Genomic DNA, 24210 nt, shown 5'->3' with positions numbered 1-24210 from the left:
CCTGATGACCCACCTCCTCCAGCCACACCCTACCTGCCTTCAGTTACCACTCACTTAATCCCATCATGGGATTAATTCACTGACTGAGTTAAAGCTCTCTTTACCCAATTATTTCTCCTCTAAACCTTCTTGAATTGTCCCACACATGAGCTTTTGGGGGACACCTCACATCTAAGCCATAGCACTTACTTACTTGAGTAAGCACTGAGAGCTCCGATTATTTCATCTGAAGGTCCATTTTCTAGGCCTTCCCACTTAGGATTCTCAATATTCTACAGAATCTACGATTTAAAACAATGAAAAACAGGCCCCCAGGAAGCCTTCCTGAGGACTTGTCATTTTCCAGGACTGGGTAACTGATGCCTATCCTGGGAGAGTGGAACCAGGAGACTAAGGAAAGCTGTTGGTATGCCGTCCCTTGCCCAGTTTCTGGCACATGTCAGGGAGGCTCTCAAATGATCGTTCAACAAATGACTACAATGTTCAGCCTGGACAGGGAAGAAAAATGGAAAACTGGTGGAGGTTTTTCAATGTTTAAAGAGCAAATAAAAGCAAGTAAAGGTCTTCTAAGCTCTGTTAGTTGGAAAATAAGAGAAATGAAGGTAAGCGTCACCTTATTTCATATACACATTTTAATAATTAGCTGTCTGTCCAACAAAGGACTATGTTCTCTCAAAAGGACTGAGCTACTGAAACACATGCCAGCAGAAAAGCCACCAGCCACTCAGAGGAGCACTGACAAGGCCTCCCAAGGTCCCGGGACCCACTGCTCTCACATTTGTACCCAGATTAGAAAGAAACTTCAAGAGCAGGTTTTTGACTTTGAAAAAAGCAAAATTTTCAGCAGAGAGTGGGCCAAGAATTCAAAACCTTACACATGGCTTAAGAGTCAATCAAAAGCCTAAGTCTGTTAGAAGTCATAAAAATGAAAAACTATTCCAGTGTGAAAAATACACATCTTCAAAGACAAAGGTTTGATAAGAGACACAGAACAGTCTCATAACGAAGTCCATTTGCTTGAGCATCTGCTTGCCACCTACAAAGAATCACTCCTTCTGAAGGATTTAACCAAGGAGGGAAAAGCAAGATAATGGAATACATAAGATGGGAAGTTAATGCACAAATACACCTTATTTTCCTACAAAACCTCAAAAGACATCTGGTATTAATGTACCAAAATCCAAATTTTCTTTGTGTACGTGTGTAAGAGAGAGAGAGAGAGAGAGAGAGAGACAGAGAGAGAAAGAGATATGAAGCCATAATATTTTAACAATGTGAATATCACGGGTTCACTTGATGTTTTCAATTGTTTCATCTAAGGGAATACCATTCTTGCTGAAAATGCTATGAAGTATCAACTTACAAGATGTTTTTTAAAAGATTTAAGATTATTTTTAGGCTAGCTTTAGAAGCTTTAATTTCTAAAAACATGCATATCAAAAAGCTAATACGGAAAGATTCGGGGAGGGGTGCCAGAGACACCAAAAACCACTGAAGCACAGAAAATTGATTCTCCAGACAATGTGAAAAAGATGACTTATAAAGTTAATGAGATATTACTTAAGGCAAGAGAAACAATTTGGCCATTAACCATGAGAATGAACCAAAAATTTTGTCATCAGATATAATGAAACTAATTAAAAAGTACAAAGAACACTAAAGCAGATACAAAAATAAAACTCAGGCAAAAGTTAGAACTATACCACAGACAAACTGAAGGGTAGTTAAGGCATGCAACAAGTCTCCATAAATTATAAATAAATTTCAGGAATAAAAAGGAAGGATATCAACAGTGATGAGTTATGCACTGAGGAAAACATCACCAAGCATCAGGTTTCCCAGGAACAGTCAAGAGACAGGAAGACCAACTAGGAGGGATCTCCCACTGGGAAGGAGAGTAAACAGGATTAACCTCTGAAACTTTGAAATCCACTTCTGTGTCTCTAGATGATCTTAGAGAGCCTTTGACAACAAGAACACCACAGTCCTTACGCAGCATTAGCTAGAGGTTTCTTTACCATACCACAAAGAGATGAAAGTGTCTTTAAAAGTCAACAATAACAAAACCTGCAAGTTTTCAATATTTCACAGCAGGCATATGAGACTTCAATTTAAACAACAAATAAACCCTGTTGATACTAGGGGAAACATATCATCAGAAAACCCTGTTTTAGTTCTACCTTCAATACCTTCTTACAGAGCTGTCCTTGAACAAGGAATATTCTTTTCCTTGTCTGCAAACTTCCTTCCAAACTTATGAGGCGATCAGTTGCTCCTTGCTAATATAAATTTTTAAAAATTTTGACCAATTATATCATGAAACAAAATATAAATCAAATATGTCCAATAAAAGTCTACCATCTAAATTGTGATATGCTAGATACGTAAACAACACACTGAAGTTTGAGGTTTAGTACCAAAACAATGCAAACCTTAACATTAGTGGCTGTGTATGTTAATTTATAAATCAAAATAACACTTTCACTATATTAGGTTAAAAGAAATATAAAATTATTTTTAACCCTTTTAGTGAGCCTACTGGGAAATTCTGACTTGCATATGAAATTATATTTCTCTTATATTGGACAACCTGCTATACACTAAATTCTTTCACAGAACTAATGTTCATATCTTAAATGTTCCCCGAAGACCCACATGCCAAGACTGGTCACCAGCCTGTGGCACTACTGGAGTCAGAGGGACCTTTACAAAGTGAGGCCCAGCAGAAGGAAGTGAGGCTATTTTGGAACCCAGTCCTTTTTGCCGTCTCTTGGCTTCCTGACTGCCATAAGGTGAGCATTCACCATACACCGTGCCACCCACACCTAACTCAGTGACCATCACAACTCAGCAACAGAATGCACCCTGGAGGATGAGTGGTTAAACTTCATGATCGAGTAGTTGACTGGGAGCTGGTGCTGGCTGCTGCTGAGCAGCATTATGAGACAGTATTAGACAGAACAGTGGCCCTTGAAAGATTGACATTCAAAGTGTAGCCAAGTGCAGGGGCAGAGTACTTCCAAGCACATGCAATCCCCAGCACTATCAAAAGAAAAAAAAAAAAAAAAGCCAAGTACAGCTGAATTGTGTCCCCCCGCAAGTGAACGTATGTTGAAGTCTTAGGTCCCAACACTCCAGAATGAAAAAATATGGCCTTTAAAGAGATGAAGTAAAATGGGGTCATTCAAGTGGGTCCTAAGCCAGTATTACTGATATTTTTCAAAGAACATGAGATTAGGAAACAGATACACAGACCAACAAGATACCCAAGATGTGAGGATACAGGGAAAGAGTCATCATTACCAGACAAGGAGAGAGGCCCACATTGTAGAATTCAGGTAACAGGAAGAGTCATTCTGTTAGACTTACCTAAATACTCTTTTACCTAACTAGATTGAACACATTTACTTAAATAAGTACCTATCTCTTTTGAGAATTTAGCATAGAAATTAGGGATTTCAGAATTCAATAATCAGTATATTAAAATTAATCTAGTACAGAGTTCTAATAAGAGTTCTTTACATTTGAATAGGCCTCTATTTCTTCAACTTGCTTTTTATACTTTATAATATCTTAATTTTCCCAAGAGCTTAATGTTTAATGTTAGGGCTTAATGAAAATACTGCTATTTTACATAGATAAAATATTCCTATTTTACATAGATAAATAAAGGCTCAAACCAATTAAGCATGCCAAGGACACAAAACTAGTGAACAGAATGGATAAAACTTAAACCTGATCAGTTTCCTAGTTCCAAACTTTCCTACAGGAGTTAGCTGTTGAAACATCAGAACTATGCCCAGCACACAATACCATGTAAATGTTAGTTATTACAAAAATCTGTAATATAATTATGTTGACTTGATCAAGTGCACAGTAATAATACTTAAAATGGTAACTAAATTCAGAATAAACCTCTATAATGGTAATTCAATTCAGAAGAAACAACTCCCAAGAGCATCATGGTCACAGGAATCTTTTTAAAATTTAAATATATACTTTTTGCAAAGAAAAGCATACTCGCATAAAATTTATTTATGAAGATCAAATTATGTGAAGAAAATAAAACAATTTTTTACTCAGAAATTATTTTTAATAGTGATAGAAAATTGCTATATTTTTTATTATATCTATGTACTATCAGATCAATTTAAGAGTGATGCAAAAGCTTTATTTAAAACGTCAACAATGTCAAGGGGGATTAAAAATGTGAGGAGCAACTATGCTAAATTAAAAAACTGAATCAAATGCACAGGTAGTCCTCGTTGGAAATAAGCAACAGGCAAAATTACTTTTGGAATGAAGAAATTTAAATATGGAGTATTATATAAGATGAAACTTGATAAGTGGAATAAAGCAACTTACAACTTACAATGTCCCATTTAGATTAAAAATACAAAGTGTATATTTATAAATGGCAAATGTCTGAAAGGATATAAATATAAATATATACAACCTAATTTCCACTTACATGGTGATCTTTGAGGGACTAGAATAGGGTATTTTTATTTCATTTTAATTTATGTGTGCTAACTTTCCAGAATGCATTTGCTATATGATAGCAAGGGTATGGTTCTACAAGGGTCCACTGGGGTTTAAGGATAGGTCCACAGGTGGCACTATTGGGAAGTGTTAGCTACCTTTAAGAAGTGGCATAGTAAGGCACTCAGGTCAGTGGGGTATGCCCTGGGAAGAGACTGAGGACCCCAGTCTCTCTGTGCTCCTTGATCAAGACTTGATTGTTTGCTCCTATATGCACTCCTAACAAAGTAGCACCATCAGCCACCCTCAGCAGAATCTAAAGCAGGGCTGCCATTAATCTTGGATTTTGAACCTCCAAACCTGTATGCTAAATAGGCCACCATAAAGAAAAGGTGGCTTATGTCAATATAGTGACAAAAGCTGACTAATACAGCATATTTTACCATGTAAAAATAAATTTAAAAATTAAATACAATGATGTTGTATATTATTCCTCAACAAAGCTGATTTTTTTTAAGTAGCTGTTTAAACTAGAAATTAAAACCTCTATCTACTGTGTGTCTTAAAAAAGAGTTTGCGTTAATAAACACATCTGAAAGTAAGGATCCCAAGGAAGATGTGACTACCTCCAACTATAAGGTACATAGTTATGCAAACTAGTCTACATAGCCTGTTGCTCCTAGGCTGCATGCCTGTACAGTGATGTCACTGTGCTGATTCAAACATAAAAGGGTAAAAGGACTAGGCAATGGCCAGTTTCGGCTCTTTTGTAGACTTAGGGAACTACCCTCATATGTGAGCTCTCCTGTTAGGCAGCACATGACTACTTGGTTAGCAAAGCAGAACCATGACATTAATGATACAATTTGAGATTTGGTGTATATAAAAGTCTGGTTTTTATAGAATGTTGTTCCAAAGGAGGAAGACACAGGAACTTTTAAAACCTGTCTCCTTCCCCTCTCTTCTTCTCCATCCTCCACGTTCGGATTTTACCCTCACTGCTCCACCATATTCTCCCCAAATCTCCAACTGTGCTCTCCAGCCTGATCAGGTCCTCTCTTCCCTCACAGCCGCCATGTGCGTGCTTTGCGAAGGCCTTGGTGTTGAGATGTAGCACCAAGCTCTCCCTCAAGGACGGCCCATCACCTGCAAGGCTCTTCCGATTTCCCCATGTCTCTTTTGAAAACTAAGTTGTCTTCAATCCACCATTTCTTTGCCTCCTGCAGCCTGTCCTCATGTCCATCTCTTGAGACCCTGCAATTTTTATGTGGGCTACGCAACACAAAATTCAATATCCAACTAGATCCATCTTGGTTTGCTCCCGAGTCTCCAAACTGACTAGTGCATAGCACTCTCTGTTGACAGTTGCTCTTGATAATGCAATATACCATTTCACACGGCCATTTCATTTCTAGAAATTTATCCTGATATACTCGAAAACTATTATGATCAAAAATATACACCTATATTTTTGTGTATAAAGTATAGCACCTATTCATGATTAAAATGCTAAAAAAATAGGGATAGAAGAAACTTACCTCAACATTGTAAAGGCTTTATATGACAAACCCAAGGCTAGCATTATACTGAATGGAGAAAAACTGAAAGCATTTCATCTATAAACATGAATAAGAAAAGGTCCTCACTTTCACCACTCCTATTCAATAGTCTAGAAACTCTAGATAATAGAGTTTAATAATAGCCAGAACAATCATTCAGGAGAAGGAAATTAAAGGGACACAAATAGGAAAAGAAGAACTCAAATGAGTTCTCTGCTGACAGACCTGATCCTATATTTAGAAGACCCTAAGAACTCCAATAGAAGACTTCTAGAGCTGATAAATGAATGCAGCAAAGTGGCAGGATACAAGATCAACACTCATAAATCAATTGTATTCCTATACTCCAATAATGAATCTGCTGAAAAAAGAATTAGAAAACTATCCCATTCATAACAACCTCAAAAAAGAAAATAAAATACATGGAAAATCAATCTAAAAATAGAATTGAAGGATCTCTACAATAAAAACTATAGAACACTAAAGAAAAATTGAAGATGACCTTGGAAGATAGAAAGACCTCCCATATTGCTGGATAGGCACAATTAATATTGTCAAGATGGCCATACCACCAAAAGTGCTATACAGATTCAACACAATCCCCATCCAAACACCAATGATATTCTTCACAGAACTAGAAAAAGTAACGCTACATTCATGTGGGAAAATAAGAGATCCAGAATAGCCTAAGCAATTCTTAGCAAGAAGAATGAAGCTGGAGGCATCACAATGCTGTGCCTCAAAGTGTACTACAGAACTAGAGTAACAAAGCGCATCCTACCGGCCCCCAAACAGATACGAAGACCAATGGAATATAATAGAAGTCACTGAGACAAGCCACATAGATACACTTATCTTATACTAGACAAAGGTGACAAAAACATACATTGGAATAAGATAGACTTTTGAACAAATGGTGCTGAGAAAACTGGAAATCCATAACAGAGGAATGAAATATGATCCCTATCTGCACAAAAAATCAACTCCAAGTGGATCAAAGACCTGAGAATAAGACCAGAAACTCTCCAAGTGCTAGAAGAAAATGCAGAGCCAACCCTCCAGCATGTCAACACAGGAACCAACTTCCTTAACACGACGTCTAAAGCACAAGAAATAAAATTAAAAATAAATAAATAAATGGGATGGCATCAAATCAAAAAGCTTCTTCACAGCAAAGGAAACAAAGGCATGAAGAGAGCCTATAGAAGGGCAAAAGACCTTTCTCACCTGCTCCTCAGTTAGGGCATTGATATTCAGATATACAAAGAACTCAAAAAACTTAACACCAAAAAAATAATAACAACCTAATCAATAAACGGGAAAAAGAACTAAACAGACCCTCCTCAATACAGCCAGGCATGGTGACACATGCTTGTAATCCCAGTGGCTCGGGAGGCTGAGGCAGGAGGATCATGAGTTCAAAGCCAGCCTCAGCAAAAGGGAGGCGCTAATCAACTCAGTGAGACCCTGTCTCTACATAAATAGGAGTAGGGATGTGACTCAGTGGTCAAGTGCCCCCGAGATCAACCCTCAGTACCAAAAAAAAAAAAGAAAATATAAATGGTTAAATATTTTAAAAAATGTTCAACATCTCTAGCAATTAGAGAAATGCAAATCAAAACAACATTGAGATTTCATTTCACTCCAGTCAGAATGGCAATTATCAAGAGTATAAATAATGATAAGCGTTCATGAGGACGTGGGGGAAAAGGTACACTCATACACTGTTGGTGAGACTGCAAATTATGACAACCACTCTGAAAAGCAGTATGGAGATTCCTCAAAAATCTAGGGAGGGGCTGAGGTTGTAGCTCAGTGGTAGAGTGCTCGACTTACATGTGGAAGGCACCTGGTTCAATCCCCAGCACCACATAAAAAATTTTAAAAAGGTATTGTGTCCATCTACAACTAAAAAAATAAAAAAAAAAAAACTAGGAATTGGAACCACCATATAACCCCCTGTCCCAGTAAATATCCAAAGGACTTAAAATCAGCATAGTATAGTGATGAAGGCACATCAATGTTTATAGCAGCACAATTCACAAGAGCCAAAGCATGGAAACAACCTAGGTGCCCTTCAACAGATGAATGGATAAAGAAAATGTGGTGTGTGTACACAATGGAGTATTACTCAGCCATAAATAAGAATGACATTACGGCATTTGCCAGTAAATGGATGAATCTGGAGATTATCATGTTAAGTGAAATAAGCCAGTCCCACAAAACCGAAGGATGAATGTTTTCTCTGATATGTGGAAACCGATCCAAAATAAAGTGGAAGGGGAAGGGGAAAAGAAAGAAAAAAATGTGACAGGGAATTTCATCAAAATAGAGGAAAGACCATTAGAGTAGATGAAGGAGATTGAAGAGGAGGAAGGAAGGACAGGAAAAGAAAAGAATGGTGGAATGATCTCACTGAACTTTCAAATGTACACACAGGAATATAGCACAGAGAATCCCAGTATCAAGGATATCCACCAGAGACTAATGTAAAAATAAAACACTACAAATAAATTGTAGAAAGATCAGCAGAGGAGACGGAGAGAAGCAGGAGGAGGAAGGAAGTGCTGGGGATTGAATTAGACCAAATCGTATCCCATGCTTTTGTGATTAGGTCAAAATGTAGCCTAATGATTTATATAAACTAAAAAAAAAAAAAAAAAAACAATAAAAGTGTTTAAAAAATATGCATTGTAGATTTTTAACAGTAAAGACCAGAAATAACATAAATGTCTATTAAGAAAGACTAGCTAGCTAATTTGAGTCTACATTGCATATGTGGTTTTAAAAAAACTACAGAGAAAATTTTACATATGGACCACAACAAAATAGTGAAAAAGTTGTAGAAAAGGACATAAACTAGGTCTTATTACAAACTTTTAATTATCTACATACACATGCACACAGTTTAAAACACAATTTATGTGAGTGTGTGCTAGGGCTTAACCCAGGGCTTCACACATGTTAAGTATATGCTCTACCACTGACATTCATATAAGTTTTTAGGTTAATAATCTCTGGTAAATAGAACTGATTTTTTATTTTAGAAACCATTCTATTTTATTTGGGGAAAAATGAACACATACAGCATTCAAAGTAAAAATTACCCACATATTTTAACTTATTGCCCCCAAAATAGTTACTTACAAAACAATTTATAATATGAATTCACTTTGAAATGAGTAACAATGGTTATGTCCAGAACAGAATACAGAAAAAATTCACACTGTAGTTCACAAAACAAAAAAGTTCTTTTAAGAATACCACCTTTCTCTAAAATAGTGATCAACCCCCAAAACTATATTTGTCCACAATATCTTTCCTGGCAACTTTTCAAAACTCTGGAGAATCAGCTTTATTGTTGGATTTCCCAGTATATTAAATACAAGTAAGTTACAGATAAAATAATGCCAACAAATTCACAGAATTTATGAATACAACTTTTCTGCTAGATAAGTTTTAAATGTCTCCTTGATGAAAGGAATTCTTCTAATGAAGTTAACCTCAGATATTTTTTACTTTGAATGCTGTATGTGTTCATTTTTTCCCCAAAGCATGACCAGGCTTGACACTGGTCCCTCACAGTAAGTGTTCTGTTTTAAAATATCTTCTACATATCTACAGTCAATATCAATATGCCTGGGGCCGTTGTTTCAAGGCCAAAGCTAGAGGTGAGACAGGAATCTACATCATTTCACAAGCAAGAACAGGAAGAAAACTCTGAAAACAGCCCAAGGAAGCACTGGGTTCTGTCTCCATGAATCTGAACTTGACACTGGGTATCTTGGACCCCTACAGGCCTAGCTCTAAATGTGGAGCTTACAAATGTTCTGACTTAAGGGGTCAAGGCCTTCTCTAAGCCTCTGATTAAAAAAGAAGCAGAGCTCTCTGTCCTCATGTTACTCCAAATGTTTTCCATCTCAGCCCTGACCTGAGATTTAACCGCCTTTGTTTTCCCTCTAGACCTACTGCTGCATGTAACAGCTTATAGCTACAGAAGGGAAGTGCTTAACATGTACCTACTCTTTGGACAATAACCCTATGATGCATTTCTATGTGACAGATGAAGAAACTGAGCTATGAGGTACAGGACTACTTAGTGGCCAACTAGTATTTAAACGTGGAGATTCTCATTCCTGAATATAATCTTTCCTGTGCAGCACTCACCATCTCTATGATGTATTTCTTCTAACCCAGAAGACATTAGCAAGCTTCAGACAATAGTGCTCCGAGCTTTTAGTATCAATCTCAAGGCCAACAGGCCACCTGCATAAAATGTTTATTTTTGGTACTGCCATCGGTTCTTGCCACTATTGGCTGACACTATGGAATCTAATTCACAAACGTTATTTGTTGATGCCTTTCTTAACTTTTCAAAAGCTGTTATAGCAATAATTAGACACCCCACCTCTTAACCAAGCAAAAAGACACTGGTTCAGATTCTCATTCTATCACTTAGTGTTTTCCTTCATCAGCAAAGTAAGATATTAAGGTAGAGTCAGGTGTCAAGTAATGTAATATTAAAAGACCATGTTGTTTATGAAACTGAAAAACTAGAAGTTCTATAAGATGGAAACAATAAAAACTAACTGGCAAAAAAATATACATCTAACCTTTCGAAATTATCACAAAGAAATCAATCACTACACATGAGAATGAATGCTACCAATAAAATTCATTCATTCCATCCTCACTTCCACTGAAGTGCAATAATTTAACAGATTAATAAATGATTACGTAAGAAATGTCTTAATCTGTTGCTGGGTAAGCTCCAGCACCTTCCCAGTGAATTAGAAATGCACCGTGGACAGTGACAATGACTTTCCCTCGTGCATGTTCTGCTCTGCTGCAGATGTGATCCCGCTGCTGTAAGAGGTCTATCAGTTAACTAACTGTACAGGTGCACTCACTGGGCTACAGGTAGAGGACACACAAACTATCAAGTCATTCAGTCTTCATAAGGACTCATATGTATGCTCCTTTTTCAGATAAGGAAACTGAGGCCCAAGGGAGGATGAGAAAACTGAGGCCCTGGGATGCAGTGCGAGGAATCGGGCAGCATGAGGCTGCAACCGCTCAGGGTGGCATGGAGTCCCTTTAACCTCTCTCCGGGAGGGGCACGGGAGCGCCCTGTAAGGGCGCGAGAAGCAGTACAGTACCAGCGGGAAGCAGGGGCTCCAGCGGGGTAAAGGCATGCTCCATAGCGGAATACTGGCCTCTGCATTAAAACACAAAAGTGCAGGTTAGAATCTCCCAGGCTGCTAGGGGAGCGCAGCGCCACCGCCCAACCCGCTCGCTGCGGTCTGACCCGCGCAGTGCTGGTGCTGCGCATCGCGGGAGCGCGCGGGCAGGGCGGGAACAGGGCAGGGGTGGGGGAGACGGCAAAGCGGGTACGCTCCGTGCTCTTCGGGGACCGCCCCTCCCGCCTCCATCCGGGAACCCGGCATCACCCGCCGGCCGCCCCCTCCCCACTGCTCCCCCTCCTCCCGCGGCAGCCTCACCTACACAATGGCGGGAGGAGCCCAAGCCTCGGAGCGCTGCTCCTATCGACCGCTCGGCGCGCGGCTGAGGCGCCTGGCGTGCAGCCTCCTTCCGGGAGCGCCGAGCCTCCCGCGCGGCTTCGGCTTCGCCTTCGCGGCTCCGCACTAGACCCGCTCCGTGCTTCTGCGCAGCCCTCTACGCCCCACCTCGGCACAGAGGCCGTCCCTGCTGGACGCGAAGCAAGGTATTCCTCGCTCACCAGCAAAGCAGCTTCCCCGCCTCCTCCGCGGCCGCGCTCGCTTTGATCTCACGCGGCCGCCCGCGCCTGCCCTCCGGCCCCGCGCCACCCTTTCCTCCCCGCGCCCGGCGCGTCCTGGAGGAAACCACCTGGCGCGCGCCGCTCAGTCTCCCCAGAAGAAAGGGCCCCGGCCGTGCAGCCCTTTCCAGCGCCGGGCAAGACTCACCTCCGACGAGCCGGCGCCTGCACTCGCACCAGAGCCCGCACCGCCACCCCTCCCGGCGGCGGAGGCCCGGCCTGCACCGGAGGCGGCTGGGCTTGGGCAGCAACGGCGGAAGCGCGCGGGTCTTACAGGTGCAGGGCGTCTCCGCGAGAGTGAAGACCCAAAGAAGGGACCCCAAACCCAACTTTTATAAACTAGTATTATCTCCTAAAGTTTTCAGAAGGGCACGTTTAAAGGTGCCAGTCGTGTAGAGATGCGCACGTGTAACACAATTGGGTGCTGTAGCTGCAACACCTGCGAGAACCACAAATCATCAGGGCACGGAAAAGCGTGAGATGATGACCCAGACTGTAGGCAGGCAATTATAGAAGATATTCATATGGAAAAAACACAGATAAGGAACCTTAAAGAATAGAGTAAATTTATCTGCCACATTGCAAATGATTCCTTAACAAAAATTTAAGTTTATAGAGCAATTACTATGTTCCAGTTACCCTTGAGGGGTTTTATGCTTAATTATTCTAAAATGTAGGCGCGAAGAAAACAAGGACCAAAATTTTTTTACCCTTAAATAGTCACACTAACAGCTGGTGGTATAGAGCAAGGGATCAATGAATATTGAATCTTCATATTGAAATCGTTTATGATAATATGGGATGCTACTTCTCTGGTTTTTCTTAAAACAGTCTATTCATCAAGCCTCAGCACAAACCAGCACCCCCCCCCCATCTCATCTTGGATTGATTGGCCACATAGCTATAATCACAATCCGAGTTATCTTACTTCACTTAGCACTCCTATTGGATTGCTAGCTTCCTAAGGGCAGGACCCCTTTCTGGTTTTGTTCATGCTATTCCTCCAACTAAACAATGTGCTTCTTACAAAATACAGGTTCATTAAATAATTATGATCTCCACTAATACGTGGTGGGAGGAAACGTAAAATTATGGCATATTATACAAGGAATTATTGGAAAAAAATAAAATCATATGCCCTCGTGGAAAAATGTCAACAACAGAATAAATTGTATAAATGCAGGCAGAAGAATCTCACTTGTATTTTTAAATGTTTTAATATCCTAAGGAATTAATTGTTAAAGGTAACCTCTAAGCAGAAGGGATGGAGTAGGTAGAAGGCAATATGTTGAGGGAAATATCACTTGCTATCTCATACTTATGTATCTTATTATATTAGTAAATATTTTAAATGTATTTTTTGTTTCACAAGAATTACACATTTATGGGGTATTACAGTGTGACGATTCATGTATACAACGTGTAGTGCTCAGGTCAGGGTAACTGGTATGTCTGTCACTTCAGGCATAACATTTCTTTGTATTTGGAAGATGCAGTCCTCCCTACCAACTCCTTTGAGATATTCAATTAGTATTATCAACCATAGTTATCCTACACTGTAACAGAATTAGAAGTTATACCTCCATCTGCCCCTCAGAACCCACACCTGCTTCTCTGCATCCCTCCCTCCCCCCAAACCTTTCCCAGGTTCTGCTAATCACTGTTCTATCCTCTACTTCTTAAGAGTTCAACTTTTTGAATTTTCACATAAGAACATGGTATTTGTCTTCCATGCCTGACTTATTTTACTCAACAGTGCCTCATTCCATCCATGTTGCTGCAATGACAGAATTTTTTTTATTATTATTTCTATAGCTGATAATGGTGCACTGAGTATAGAGAACACATTTTCTTTATCCATTCGCTCATCCATAGACACTAGATTGATTCCGTAGCTTGGCTGTTGTAAATGTGAAAGTGCAGATGTCTCTTCAACATTTATCCCCAACAGTGGCATTACTGGATCACATGCTCATTCTATTGTTAGTTTTCTGAGGCACCTCCATCCTGTTTTCCATAATGATCACACTAATTTACATTCCTACCAACAGTGTATGAGGGTTCTCCTTTCTCCACTTCCTGGCCAAGATTTGTCTTTTATTTATTTCTTTTATGTCTTTTTTATATTATTTTGAAGATTAGGGATGTTGAGCATTTTCTCCTATACGTGTTGGCCATTGGTATATCCTCTTTCCAGCAGTGTCTGTTCAGGTCGTAGACCATTATTAAATTGGATTGTTTGGTATTTGCTGTTGAGTTGTTTAAGTTCCTTATATATTCCTTATATATTATTGGATGAATAGTTTGCACATAATTTTCTCCCATTCTGTAGATTGTCTTTTCTGATAATTGTTTCCTTTGCTGCACAGAAGTTTTTTACTTTAATGTAATTTCATTTGTCTAATTTTACTTGTTGCCTAGGCTTTAGGGTTCATATTTAAAAAAATCTTAACTAGACCCTTATTATTTGCTTCTAGTCATTTAATAATTTCAGGTCATACATTTAAGTCTGATCCATTTCAAGTTGATTTTTATATACAGTACGAGTTAGGGTCTAGTTTCTTTCCTCTTCAGATAAATATTCAATTTTCCCAGAACCATTTATAAAAGAGATTGTCCTTGGATGTTCTTGCTGCCTTTATTAAAAATCAGTTGGCTGAAAATACAAGGAATTGAATTCATCCCATTGGTCTGTGTGTCTGTTTTTATCTGCTGTTTTAGTTACCTCACTTTGTAGTATGTTTTGAAGTCAGAGATTCTAATGACACAGCTTTGTTCGTTTTTCTCAGATTGCTTGGACAGGTCTTTTGTGGTTCCATATAACTTTTTTTCTATTTCTGTGAAAATTTCCATTGGTATTTTGACAGGAATTGCATTTAGAATATAGATCACTTTGGGTACTGTGGACAATTCTTCCAACCATGAGTATGGGATGCTCCATCCATTCTCTTTGCCTCAAAACACATACCTATTCTGATCTCACAGTCAAAGCCAAGCAGCATTTTCAGCCACCTTTAGTGTATTTCCACTTGCATATTTCCCTACTGCCTCTGAATCAAGGGACTAAAACCGAAATCACTCATTTCTTCTCTTCCCAGTGTCTTCACTTCTCTCCTTAGCCTCCTTGTTCCTTTGTACTCCTTGATATTTTTAATTTGCCTTTTTTTTTTTTTTACTCATTCACAAACTCAGTTTCTGCTTCTTATTCTGTTTGTCACTCCAACCTTGAGCTCAAATATTGCCTCTTCAAAGAAACCTTCCTTGATTTTCCTATCTAAGCTAGCTTCCTTAGTTACTCTCCATCTTAGCATTCTGGTTTTCTTCTTCATACTCTTTATCTTGGAGAACTTGTTTATTGACTGTCCTCTCTATAACAAATAAGGGATTTTGCCTGATCTCTTCATTGCTGTCTTCTTAGTGCCAAACACTCTGCATATGGTGCAGAGTAATATTTTCTCTATATATATTTTTATAAAGGATTATGTGTGAGTGTGTGTGATTTATTAACCATTCAAACATCTATAGCGTAAACATAATAGAAATGGGCTGAATAATAATTTACACTATGGATAGTACAAGGTTCACAAAAGAGTTTAGTAACACTTGGCAATCACCACTTGAAATCCCATCCACCTGTTCCTTACCAGCTTGAAGTCTGTTGCAGTAAAAAGCAACAGTGTTTTAGGAGTCAGCAACCTGGCTCTGTAGTATGAAGGAAAACAAACTCGTGCCTTATTTAAATAAGTCTCATATTTGTGAAAGAGCAATAAGCTTCCAACTTGCTTAATCCACTCTTGTTTAGTTGTTTTGGTCTTTTCGTGGCAGGAGCAGATGGGTCTGTTGTCATATGCCTTCTACTCTTAGTCCTAACTAGTACATCAGCTAATGGCTGATGGCATATTGACCTAGATGCAGTGGATGCAGTAAAGAAGTTCAAAGTGAAAAGATTTGGGAATATTTGAGGGCCAGAATCAACTTTCATTTTGGGCTATCTATTAGGTATGGGTTGTGACAGATTTGACTCCAAATTTTTTACTTCTCTAACAAAGTAAATAGTAATTTACTAGTATGGGAGAAAACAAGACTTGTTAAGATGATAGCAAATGAATTTTAAATCAATATTATAATGTAAATTTGCACCTAAGCCTCACTTGATTTATGGCATTCTGGGTTATGTATTTTTCAAAAAATAGATTGCAGAAGTTTGTTGGGCCTACAAAAACATTGAATAAAAAAAATGGTGCTGCTTTTTTGCAAAAACTAGTACAGGTCTAAAATTGGATTGCCAGTGACTCCGGTATAACTTTACAGATTTCTAGAGCTCCTTTCTATATGGTTCTGTAGTATTTTGCCCTGCAAGTCCTTGCCACCTTGGCCTCTCCCAGTTCTTGTCTTGCTTTATGTCAGTGAGGCCAACTGTGTGATAACTTGGAAGTGACCTCTCGACAGAATGCATAGATGATCAGGGGCTCATCTAGATGGTTTTCTTTGTCTCACTGATCATGATTCTTCTCTGTATGTTATTTGATATATATTTTTGCTTCTCTATTTGCTTATGCAGGAAGATAGGTTTGGTGTCAGATACTTCTGTATGAGAAATAGTAGAAATTCTTTCCAGTAAGTCTGTTACAGAACTAGGGCTTCCCAAGGATGCAGCCACAGAGATCCTGGGTTACTTTTTTTTTTTTTTAAACAATTGTGCTAAAAAGATTTTAGGCATTTTTCTCAGACTAACAGACATGATATATTAGAATAGAAGGAGAAAAGGAGACACTCTCAAGAGAGAAAATGGGTCCTCTCAGAGAGGAGAGAGGACTGTGCCTCTCTTGCTTGTGGGTCCCAGGGAAGTTTCAAGAGAGACCCACCCAGGTCCATCTCTGGGCTTGTGACTGACAGCAAGATGGCATCACACTTACCCCTGCAGAGGGGACATGCATGGATCCAAGGCAACTCTGCTGTTCTAAATGGAACCTGTTCTCAGATTTTATTGTTAGGGGGCATTATCCTTATCTCCTGAGTTCTGGAATCTGGTCTGTGTAAGGGTCACTAAAGTGTCCCCCTTCAGGGTAAACTGTTCTAATTGGCAGGGAGAGGCCTTTGAACCCTTACATTTCTCCTGCAGATAACAGTTGTTTGCTGAGGAATGTGGCATTCCACTGACTTAAGCCAGGCAGGTCTGCACCCAAGTTGCTTTTTATAAGAAAGCATGCGAGTGTCAGCAAAGTAGGCCCAGGCTATAGAATCATCCCCTAAACCTTACGTTCCCACTCTCACATCTGTAATAACCCACAAGTCTGAGATGAAACGTAAATCCTAAAATGTTCATTGGAAGCTGCGTGTGCAGTCAGGAGTTTTTGACTGTTGGGCCAGACAATCGAATAGGTAATGATCTCATTACTCTCCCGCATAAAAGCCAGCATGACTGGAACCTCTTATCTGCTCAGCTCTTTCTGGCTTCATATCTTTTTTTGTTAACAATGAAAAGGTTATCCTCTGGAGACAGTTTATTAGGTTAATTCAGCAATTCTTTAATTTGTTCCTGCTATTAAGCAATATTCTGAAAATATTTCTTCATTTTGATATTTTCAGGATCAGTTTTTACATTTAGTTTCAAATATGTGTGACTTATTTATATTCTCTGTTTTCATGGTGGCTACTTGTTAACTTCTTTAATCACTTTAAGCTTATTTTTATACACCTTTACAGATTGTTAAGTCACATAAATCCCATAAAATCAACAGGAGAAAGAAAGCCTAAAGATTATATCTACTGATTCACATTGTTCTTTCTGTTTGTGGCTACATTTTTTGATTGTATGTAAACAGAAGTTTTGGTGTTTCTTGTGACACTATTGTATGGATTTCAATGTTTCTGAAGGAGATTTTCCCTGAAAATTTCACTTCAGAGTGTTTGCACCAATGTATGCCTCAAATCCCACCTTAGCTCACTCAAAGTTGATTTATCTCCTTTCCATTCAGTGCACTGTGTAAAGTACCTAGAAGCTTCCTTATGGTTTTCATGGCTGGGTTTATGAGTGCTAGTGGTGGTTCATTTTCAGTGACAGGATCTCACTTCTGGCAGTCCACTGCCTGAATTCCAAGGCATGCCTCGTGTCCCAACTGCTTTCTCCTTTTAGCTCCCAGCTCTAAGGCCTATGGAGGGTCAGGAGTCCTTAACAACAGCTGAATCAGAATGCACTCAGTTCCCTTGCTCCTAGCTAACTGCAAGTTGGACACTGTTCTAAGCACCTTACTATTCCACTTAATCTTCATGCTATATCAAATTAAGTATTACTGTTTTACAGATAAGAAACAAGCTTAGAGTAATCTCCTAAGAGTTACATATTAGCATGTTATCACACTTTTATTTAACTCTTTGTTTTGCCACAGGTAGCTTTTCACCACCCCTCCCTATTTTTAAGCTCAGATGTGTATTCATACACTTACATAATTAAATTTCTTCACCATTTCAGTATTTATAGTGGGAGGAGAAGTCTTCCACATTAGTTTAGGATGACATGGCTGGAACATGCCTGGAATTCTGAGAGTGGGGTATACATGTGTGTCTATAAGTAGTTGGATGTGAGCAAGGGAGAGAGGTAGAGAAGGCATAGTTCTGTTTTGAATTACAGAGAAAACAGCACTTTTAGTGATGAATTTACACTCCTCCTCTGCTTTGGAACTGCTCTTCCTTTGTAGCCCAACTCCACAGCCTCCCTCTCACAACTCCCAGCCAACCACATGCCAAACTTTTTCACTTGTATTTTCTTAAAAATGTCTCCAAATCATCTACTGCCGCCTCCTCATTTCAAGCCTCTGTTTATATCTCACTGCAACTGGGCCATATCCCAAGAAAATAAGCCCACACTCTGACTTGTCTCCACTTGTCCCACACAGACAGCATAGTGATCTCTCTCAATCACAATTCGATCATGTCACTCCTCTGCCAACTGTGATGGAGTGGTTCCAACTACTCTTGGGATAAAAGTCAAAATCCTCAGTGTATCTCAGAAGACCTGGCATGTTCTGTTCTTGCCTCACTCTCCAGCCTCACGTACGCCACTCTGACCTTTTTATTCCAAGTGCACCAAATTCCCTCCCAGAGCCTTTTATATATGCTACTCATTCTGCTTATAATACTGTTCCTGGAAAATATAATTAAATAAGTATTCCTGATTTTTATTGTTGTTGTTGTTATAGGTCTATAGCTTCTCATAGACTGCAGGTTCAGTGTGGTCAGGAATGAGTCTCATTCCTGCTATTAACAAGGAATTTAGACAATGAACATGCTCAATAAATATTTGTTGAAAGGAAAGGAAATGTTATGAACTTCAAATGTGCTTTTGTTAGAATAAAGTTGAGTATGAACTAGGGTAAATAACTGACCATTTTAATTTTGATAAGAGGAGAAAAATAAATTATTTCCTGTAAAGGAAAGTTTTTGAGAAAAAGAAGATAGGGAGTAGAAGTGAAGATGTATGAGTTTTTACAAGTCCTCTTATTTCAACTCATTTATTAGGGAATGAACAAAATCATTCCAACTTGAGATCTTGAGATAATTTCTTCCAACCACTACAGATATAGCCAACTTGGCTTAGCATGATGGATCATATTTTGGGAACATTATTTTAATAATTGTTACTTAAAATAGCAACATTTTGGAGTAGTTTAATAAAAATAAAATGACCACTTTTCTTTTTAGGTTACTTTCGTGCTTTCTTCTTTCCAAAGTAGAGTTTTTACTCAGTATTCTGCTTTTTCCATTACTAAGATTTACATATATATTCTGGCAGTCTTGTAAAAATTGGTGATACTTACAGTAGAGGGCAGCAGAGAAGCATACGTCAAGATGAAATGCTGGCACGTGTCCAAAGTCCCTCTGCTAGGGACCCTTTGGAATGATGTGTGGCTACATCATTTAGGGTAAGTTTCAGCAGTTTAAGAAGATAAAAGTTGAGAAGATAAAGCGACTATAAAACACTAAAAGATTGAGATTTAGAAAACAAGGACTGTTAAACATGTTGATCTTGAAAGTATAAATATTAAGTTTGTGAGCAGGAATGCATACCATATCATTGACAATAAAGAAGATTTTGACTTTACTTTCTAAAGATTCATCCTTTGGGGCTGGGGTTGTGGCTCAGCGGTAGAGTGCTCAAATAGCATCCATGGGGCACTGGGTTCGATCCTCAGCACCACATACATGTAAAATAAAGATATTGTGTCCACCTAAAACTGAAAAGTGAATATTAAAAAAAAGATTCACCCTTATTTTTATCAAAAAACAAAATGATGATTTTTTTAACAGATTGTACTCAACTATAATGAACATAAAACCAATCTGGTATAAGATAAACATTTGATTCTTTCAAAGTTCATACTTATAAATTTATTTTTACATTAGGTAGTTCAGTGTTTTATTTATATTTTTTCATTTGCTTGAGTGAACAAAAAGGTTACTGCACTTAAAGAAATACATCTTGTGGTATGGTTGACCTTGTGTTATGAGCCTCTGAAAGTAAGTCGCAGAGGTGAAGCACAGCCAGAGGACTCCAAAGATTCTTCCATTGTTTGAGAAGCAGTTCAGTGCAACATTCAGCTAGGATGGGGCCATCAAGGTAGACTATGTAGGTTCCACTGAGTTTATACAAAGCCCTAAAATCTGCAAAGCTTGACAGATGGAGCCATCATGTTTTTTAAGGTTCCCTGTCAAGGGAAGAAGTAGAAAGTTGAAAAGATAGTAACTACACTTGGTTGTACTTATGGGTCAATCAAAGGAAGAGTGGCTCTTAAAGGTAAACCAGCCATCCTATTTAGAGGAAAATCTATTCAAGAGTGATGCTGACCATAGTTCTTAGAAGACTTTGGGAACTTTAGGAACAAGCATAAAAGATTAAATAACTAGATATTGGATTGTTGATGGCATTTGACCAGAGAAGTGTCCCCCAAATTTATGCCAACAAAGGGAGAAATCATTTTCTCTTCTATACTCAAAATTCAACTTTAATAGCTTCCATAGTGCAGAAGCAGATATAGGATGCTCAGTTCATTTAGTTAAGGACATAATCAACTGTAGTATACAAATGATTATTAATAACAGTCATACAATTAATAATAACAAAAGTTATTTGCATTGATGAAAAAATAATTCCATGCTTTGTAGAATCTAATGCAGATTTTTGTTCTTCACATATTGACACCTTTGACCTTGGAGCATTTGTAATTAATGGTGGGTGACAGTCATTTTCAGGCAGAAGTAACATGGTCTTCATGCCTTGTGAAAGCACAGCCAGGTTTATACTATATTGGAAGTTATTGTGCCATAGAAATTCATAAAAATGAGGCAAGAATGTGTCTAAAAGAAGGCTTAAAAAGAACTTTCAACAAGTATAACATCACAATTCTAAGGGATCATAAAGCATTGTTTCATGATTTCTGGGACATTTTGTTTACCTCAGTGGTACATGAAACAATGGCATGTGTTAAAATTAGTGGTGTCTCATAGCAGATAAATATAGTATTTTTGTGACCATTTTGAGTGGGGAATTTGAGGCCCAGAAAGACTAAGAATTTTCCAAGGTAACACAGAAGATAGTCTATCTATTATAAGTTGTCTTATTTTCTTATCTCAAAAGAAAAGCTAAAAGTGATTCTTTTACTCCTTTGATCTGTCCTTCTTTCCCAATTATTCACCTGTTTTTATCTGTTAGTATAAAAGGAAGTGCTTTTTTTTTGGCTCCAGCACTGGGACATAAACCCAGGGGCACTTTACCACCGAGCTACATTCCCAGCCCTTTTTATTTATTTATTTATTTTGAGACAGTGTTTTGCTAAGTTGCCCTGACTGGCCTTGAATTTGCCAAGGATGTCCTCAAAATTGTGATCCTTCTGCCTCTGGCTCCCATGTCACTGGGTGTGCAACCACATCTAATAAATGCATTTTTAAAAAATACCCAGACTGTCCATTTACAATAAAGGAAGTAATAAGTATTGTGAAGTTTTGTCTTCTCACACAAAAGAAGCTCTTGAAAAGCTAAGAATTAATGCCGGGCGCAGTGGCAAGCATCTATAATTTCAGCCACTGGGGAGGTTGAGGCAGGAGGGGGGCACGCTGGAGGCCAGCCCAGGCAACTTAGGGAGGCCTGGTCTCAATGATAAAAAGTGCTGTGGCCAGTGGTAGAGTTCCCTTAGGCTCAATCCCCAGTACGCAAAAAAAAGAAAAAAAGAATTGAAAGGGTTTATTTATCTTGAAATTAAAATACTTTGTATAGTTATAGGAAGGTCATAAAATACATCTATTTAAAACCCATGGCAAAGTTTAATTATTAAGCCTGTCTGAAACTTGATTGTCTGTTCATCCTTAAGTGTTCTAGGATTCAAAACCTTTCAATATACAGATATAAGAGAAACAAATGGCTGACTTTATTACAAACATTATACCCTCTTGTGTCAACAATTTCATGTCTCCTTGCTCTCTAAGTAATCTCAGAGTGTGGGATAAAACTTGAAAGTCAATCTACTTAGAGGGCCAACTGGTCCAGAAAACAATCACTGGGCATATTTTGTAGGATCATCTGACAGTTTTAATGTCCAAATGTTGAGTCAAGCTCTGGATCTGGTTCAAATTCACATTTAACCTTTACCTCTGGCCAAAACAGTTCCATCCACAGTTCTCACTGATCACATCCCAGCAAGGAGGAGTTTGCAGATGCAGTGGCATGTAAACTGAGATTTTGTTTGATTCTGCAGAGTGCAAACAGGGAAGGAATTCAATTTGAATGCTGACATTTGGAAGAGAAAGGCCTGTTACTAGGTGACCTGCCCTGAGGATAACTTTCTGCCAGAGAAGTGAGGCAATCTCATGTTATGTTCTAGTACTGAAGGCATCATTTCCTTTAAGGTACAAAGCTACTTGCAAATACGGAGGTGTGCATTCCTAAATAATCTGGATGGTTCCGTGTATCTTACTCTCAGGTGACTTACTTGGGATAAATGAAGAGGAGAATGGTTATCTTAGCAGTAAAAAGCACCAAAATAGTCTACTCTCTGCTTTAAAACAATTTAGGTATCCATTCTTTGAAGAAAACATCCCTTTGGAATTGCAGTGCCATTTGCTCGAGTCAGAGAGGAAGGAACCCAGCTAAAAGAATTCTGAGTGAAGAGGAGGTTAATTTTAAGGGGGAAAAATGATGAAAAAGAAAAGGCAAAAAAAAAAATAGTGGGGAAAGCATTTCCAAATATGTCCTCCATTTCTCAATGCCAATAATGTCTTTTTCTTCATCTTTGGACTTCTCTTACTCTGTGAAATTTCTTGAAAACATGTGTTGGAAAGTTCCTCTCCATACAATGGGCCACCAACAACTCAAGAAAGCCAAGTTTAAAATACATTTTTTTTGCAAATTCTAATTTTAATTGAATCTTGATTTTAGACTTAGAATAGATGATATTTCTCCAAGGGGTAAAATGAGTAGAAGTTACGAAAAAGCTTCTTTGGATTAAACCTAAGGAAGACGTTTTGACCTGGCATTCTCCAATAGCAAAGTTTTAGCTCCTGTAATTCAGTGTTTTCCAGGAAAAATTGGGCAACTACTTATTAGAGACTGGGTCGAAGGGGTGCCTTTGTGGAATTAGATATTCAAATAGTTTAACCTCAAGAGTTCTCATACCTACCCATTATTTTATAAAACAACAGTGAAAAAATGGTGACACTTTATTCAGTAGTAAAATGCATTTAGAACATTATTGTTCCATCCATATAAAGAGCCAGTCTTTGAATGGTCTGGTTAGATAAGATTTCACTTGTCTAATATTGTCTTTCCTTAGTTTAAACTTCGAAGATTTTAAAATCATTCCATTTCTGGACTGAGGATTAGAGGTTAGCCTCAGAGAGAGAATATATATTTCAGCAACCTAAGGAAATACAGGAGCATCAGTGCTCAGAGGATTAAGAAACGCATTCCTTGCTTCAGTTGTCATTCTCCAGTGGGCTGTGAGTGGCTTCACCTAAATGAAAGGGCATGGCCTAACTCCCCTGCAGCAGCCTAGTGTTGAGCACATTGCATCTGCTTTATTAAGGTTACTTAAGTTCAGTTAGGGGCTGACATATGGCAGAGCTCCCATTTAAAACTTCAAAATGAAGAGCTTCAAAGCAAGCTTATCATAGCTAATAGAATGAACTGCAGTGTCCTTGTTTGGGAAAAAGGTAACTCAGTATGTGGCTCACTAACAGCTTGTCACCTCTAGGTCTGGAGTTGAAACTCTTACCAATGGATCATTCCATTGACTGTAATGAATATGATTTAAAACTATCGAGGAACTCAAATACAAGACATCATTCATTGGCATTCCAACTTAATGTCTTAAGTATGTTTTA

General features: G+C 38.5%; 1 protein-coding gene across 9 annotated transcripts in view; it reads right to left on the bottom strand.

Moving 5' to 3' along the window:
- The window catches only part of Tpk1 (thiamin pyrophosphokinase 1), a 335423-nt gene extending 323177 nt beyond the window's left edge, over positions 1–12246 (bottom strand). For 2 of the 9 annotated variants that reach the window (XM_048786779.1, XM_048786784.1), the window contains exons 1-2: positions 11350–11520; positions 11201–11259 (exon numbers count right to left, since the gene is read on the bottom strand). In XM_048786779.1, coding sequence (XP_048642736.1) covers positions 11201–11243 — 43 coding nt within the window. In that variant the 5' untranslated portion in view covers positions 11244–11259; positions 11350–11520. Of the gene's footprint in view, positions 1–10208; positions 10261–11200; positions 11260–11349; positions 11521–11542 lie in introns of those variants that run through there. The other 7 variants (XM_048786773.1, XM_048786774.1, XM_048786775.1 and 4 more) reach the window with 7 other exon arrangements.
- Positions 12247–24210: the final 11964 nt, after the last annotated feature.

This window comes from Marmota marmota, unplaced genomic scaffold, assembly GCF_001458135.2.
Source record: "Marmota marmota marmota unplaced genomic scaffold, marMar, whole genome shotgun sequence".
Classification (NCBI taxonomy): Eukaryota; Metazoa; Chordata; class Mammalia; order Rodentia; family Sciuridae; genus Marmota; species Marmota marmota.
This window is presented reverse-complemented; position numbering and strand designations above follow the sequence as displayed.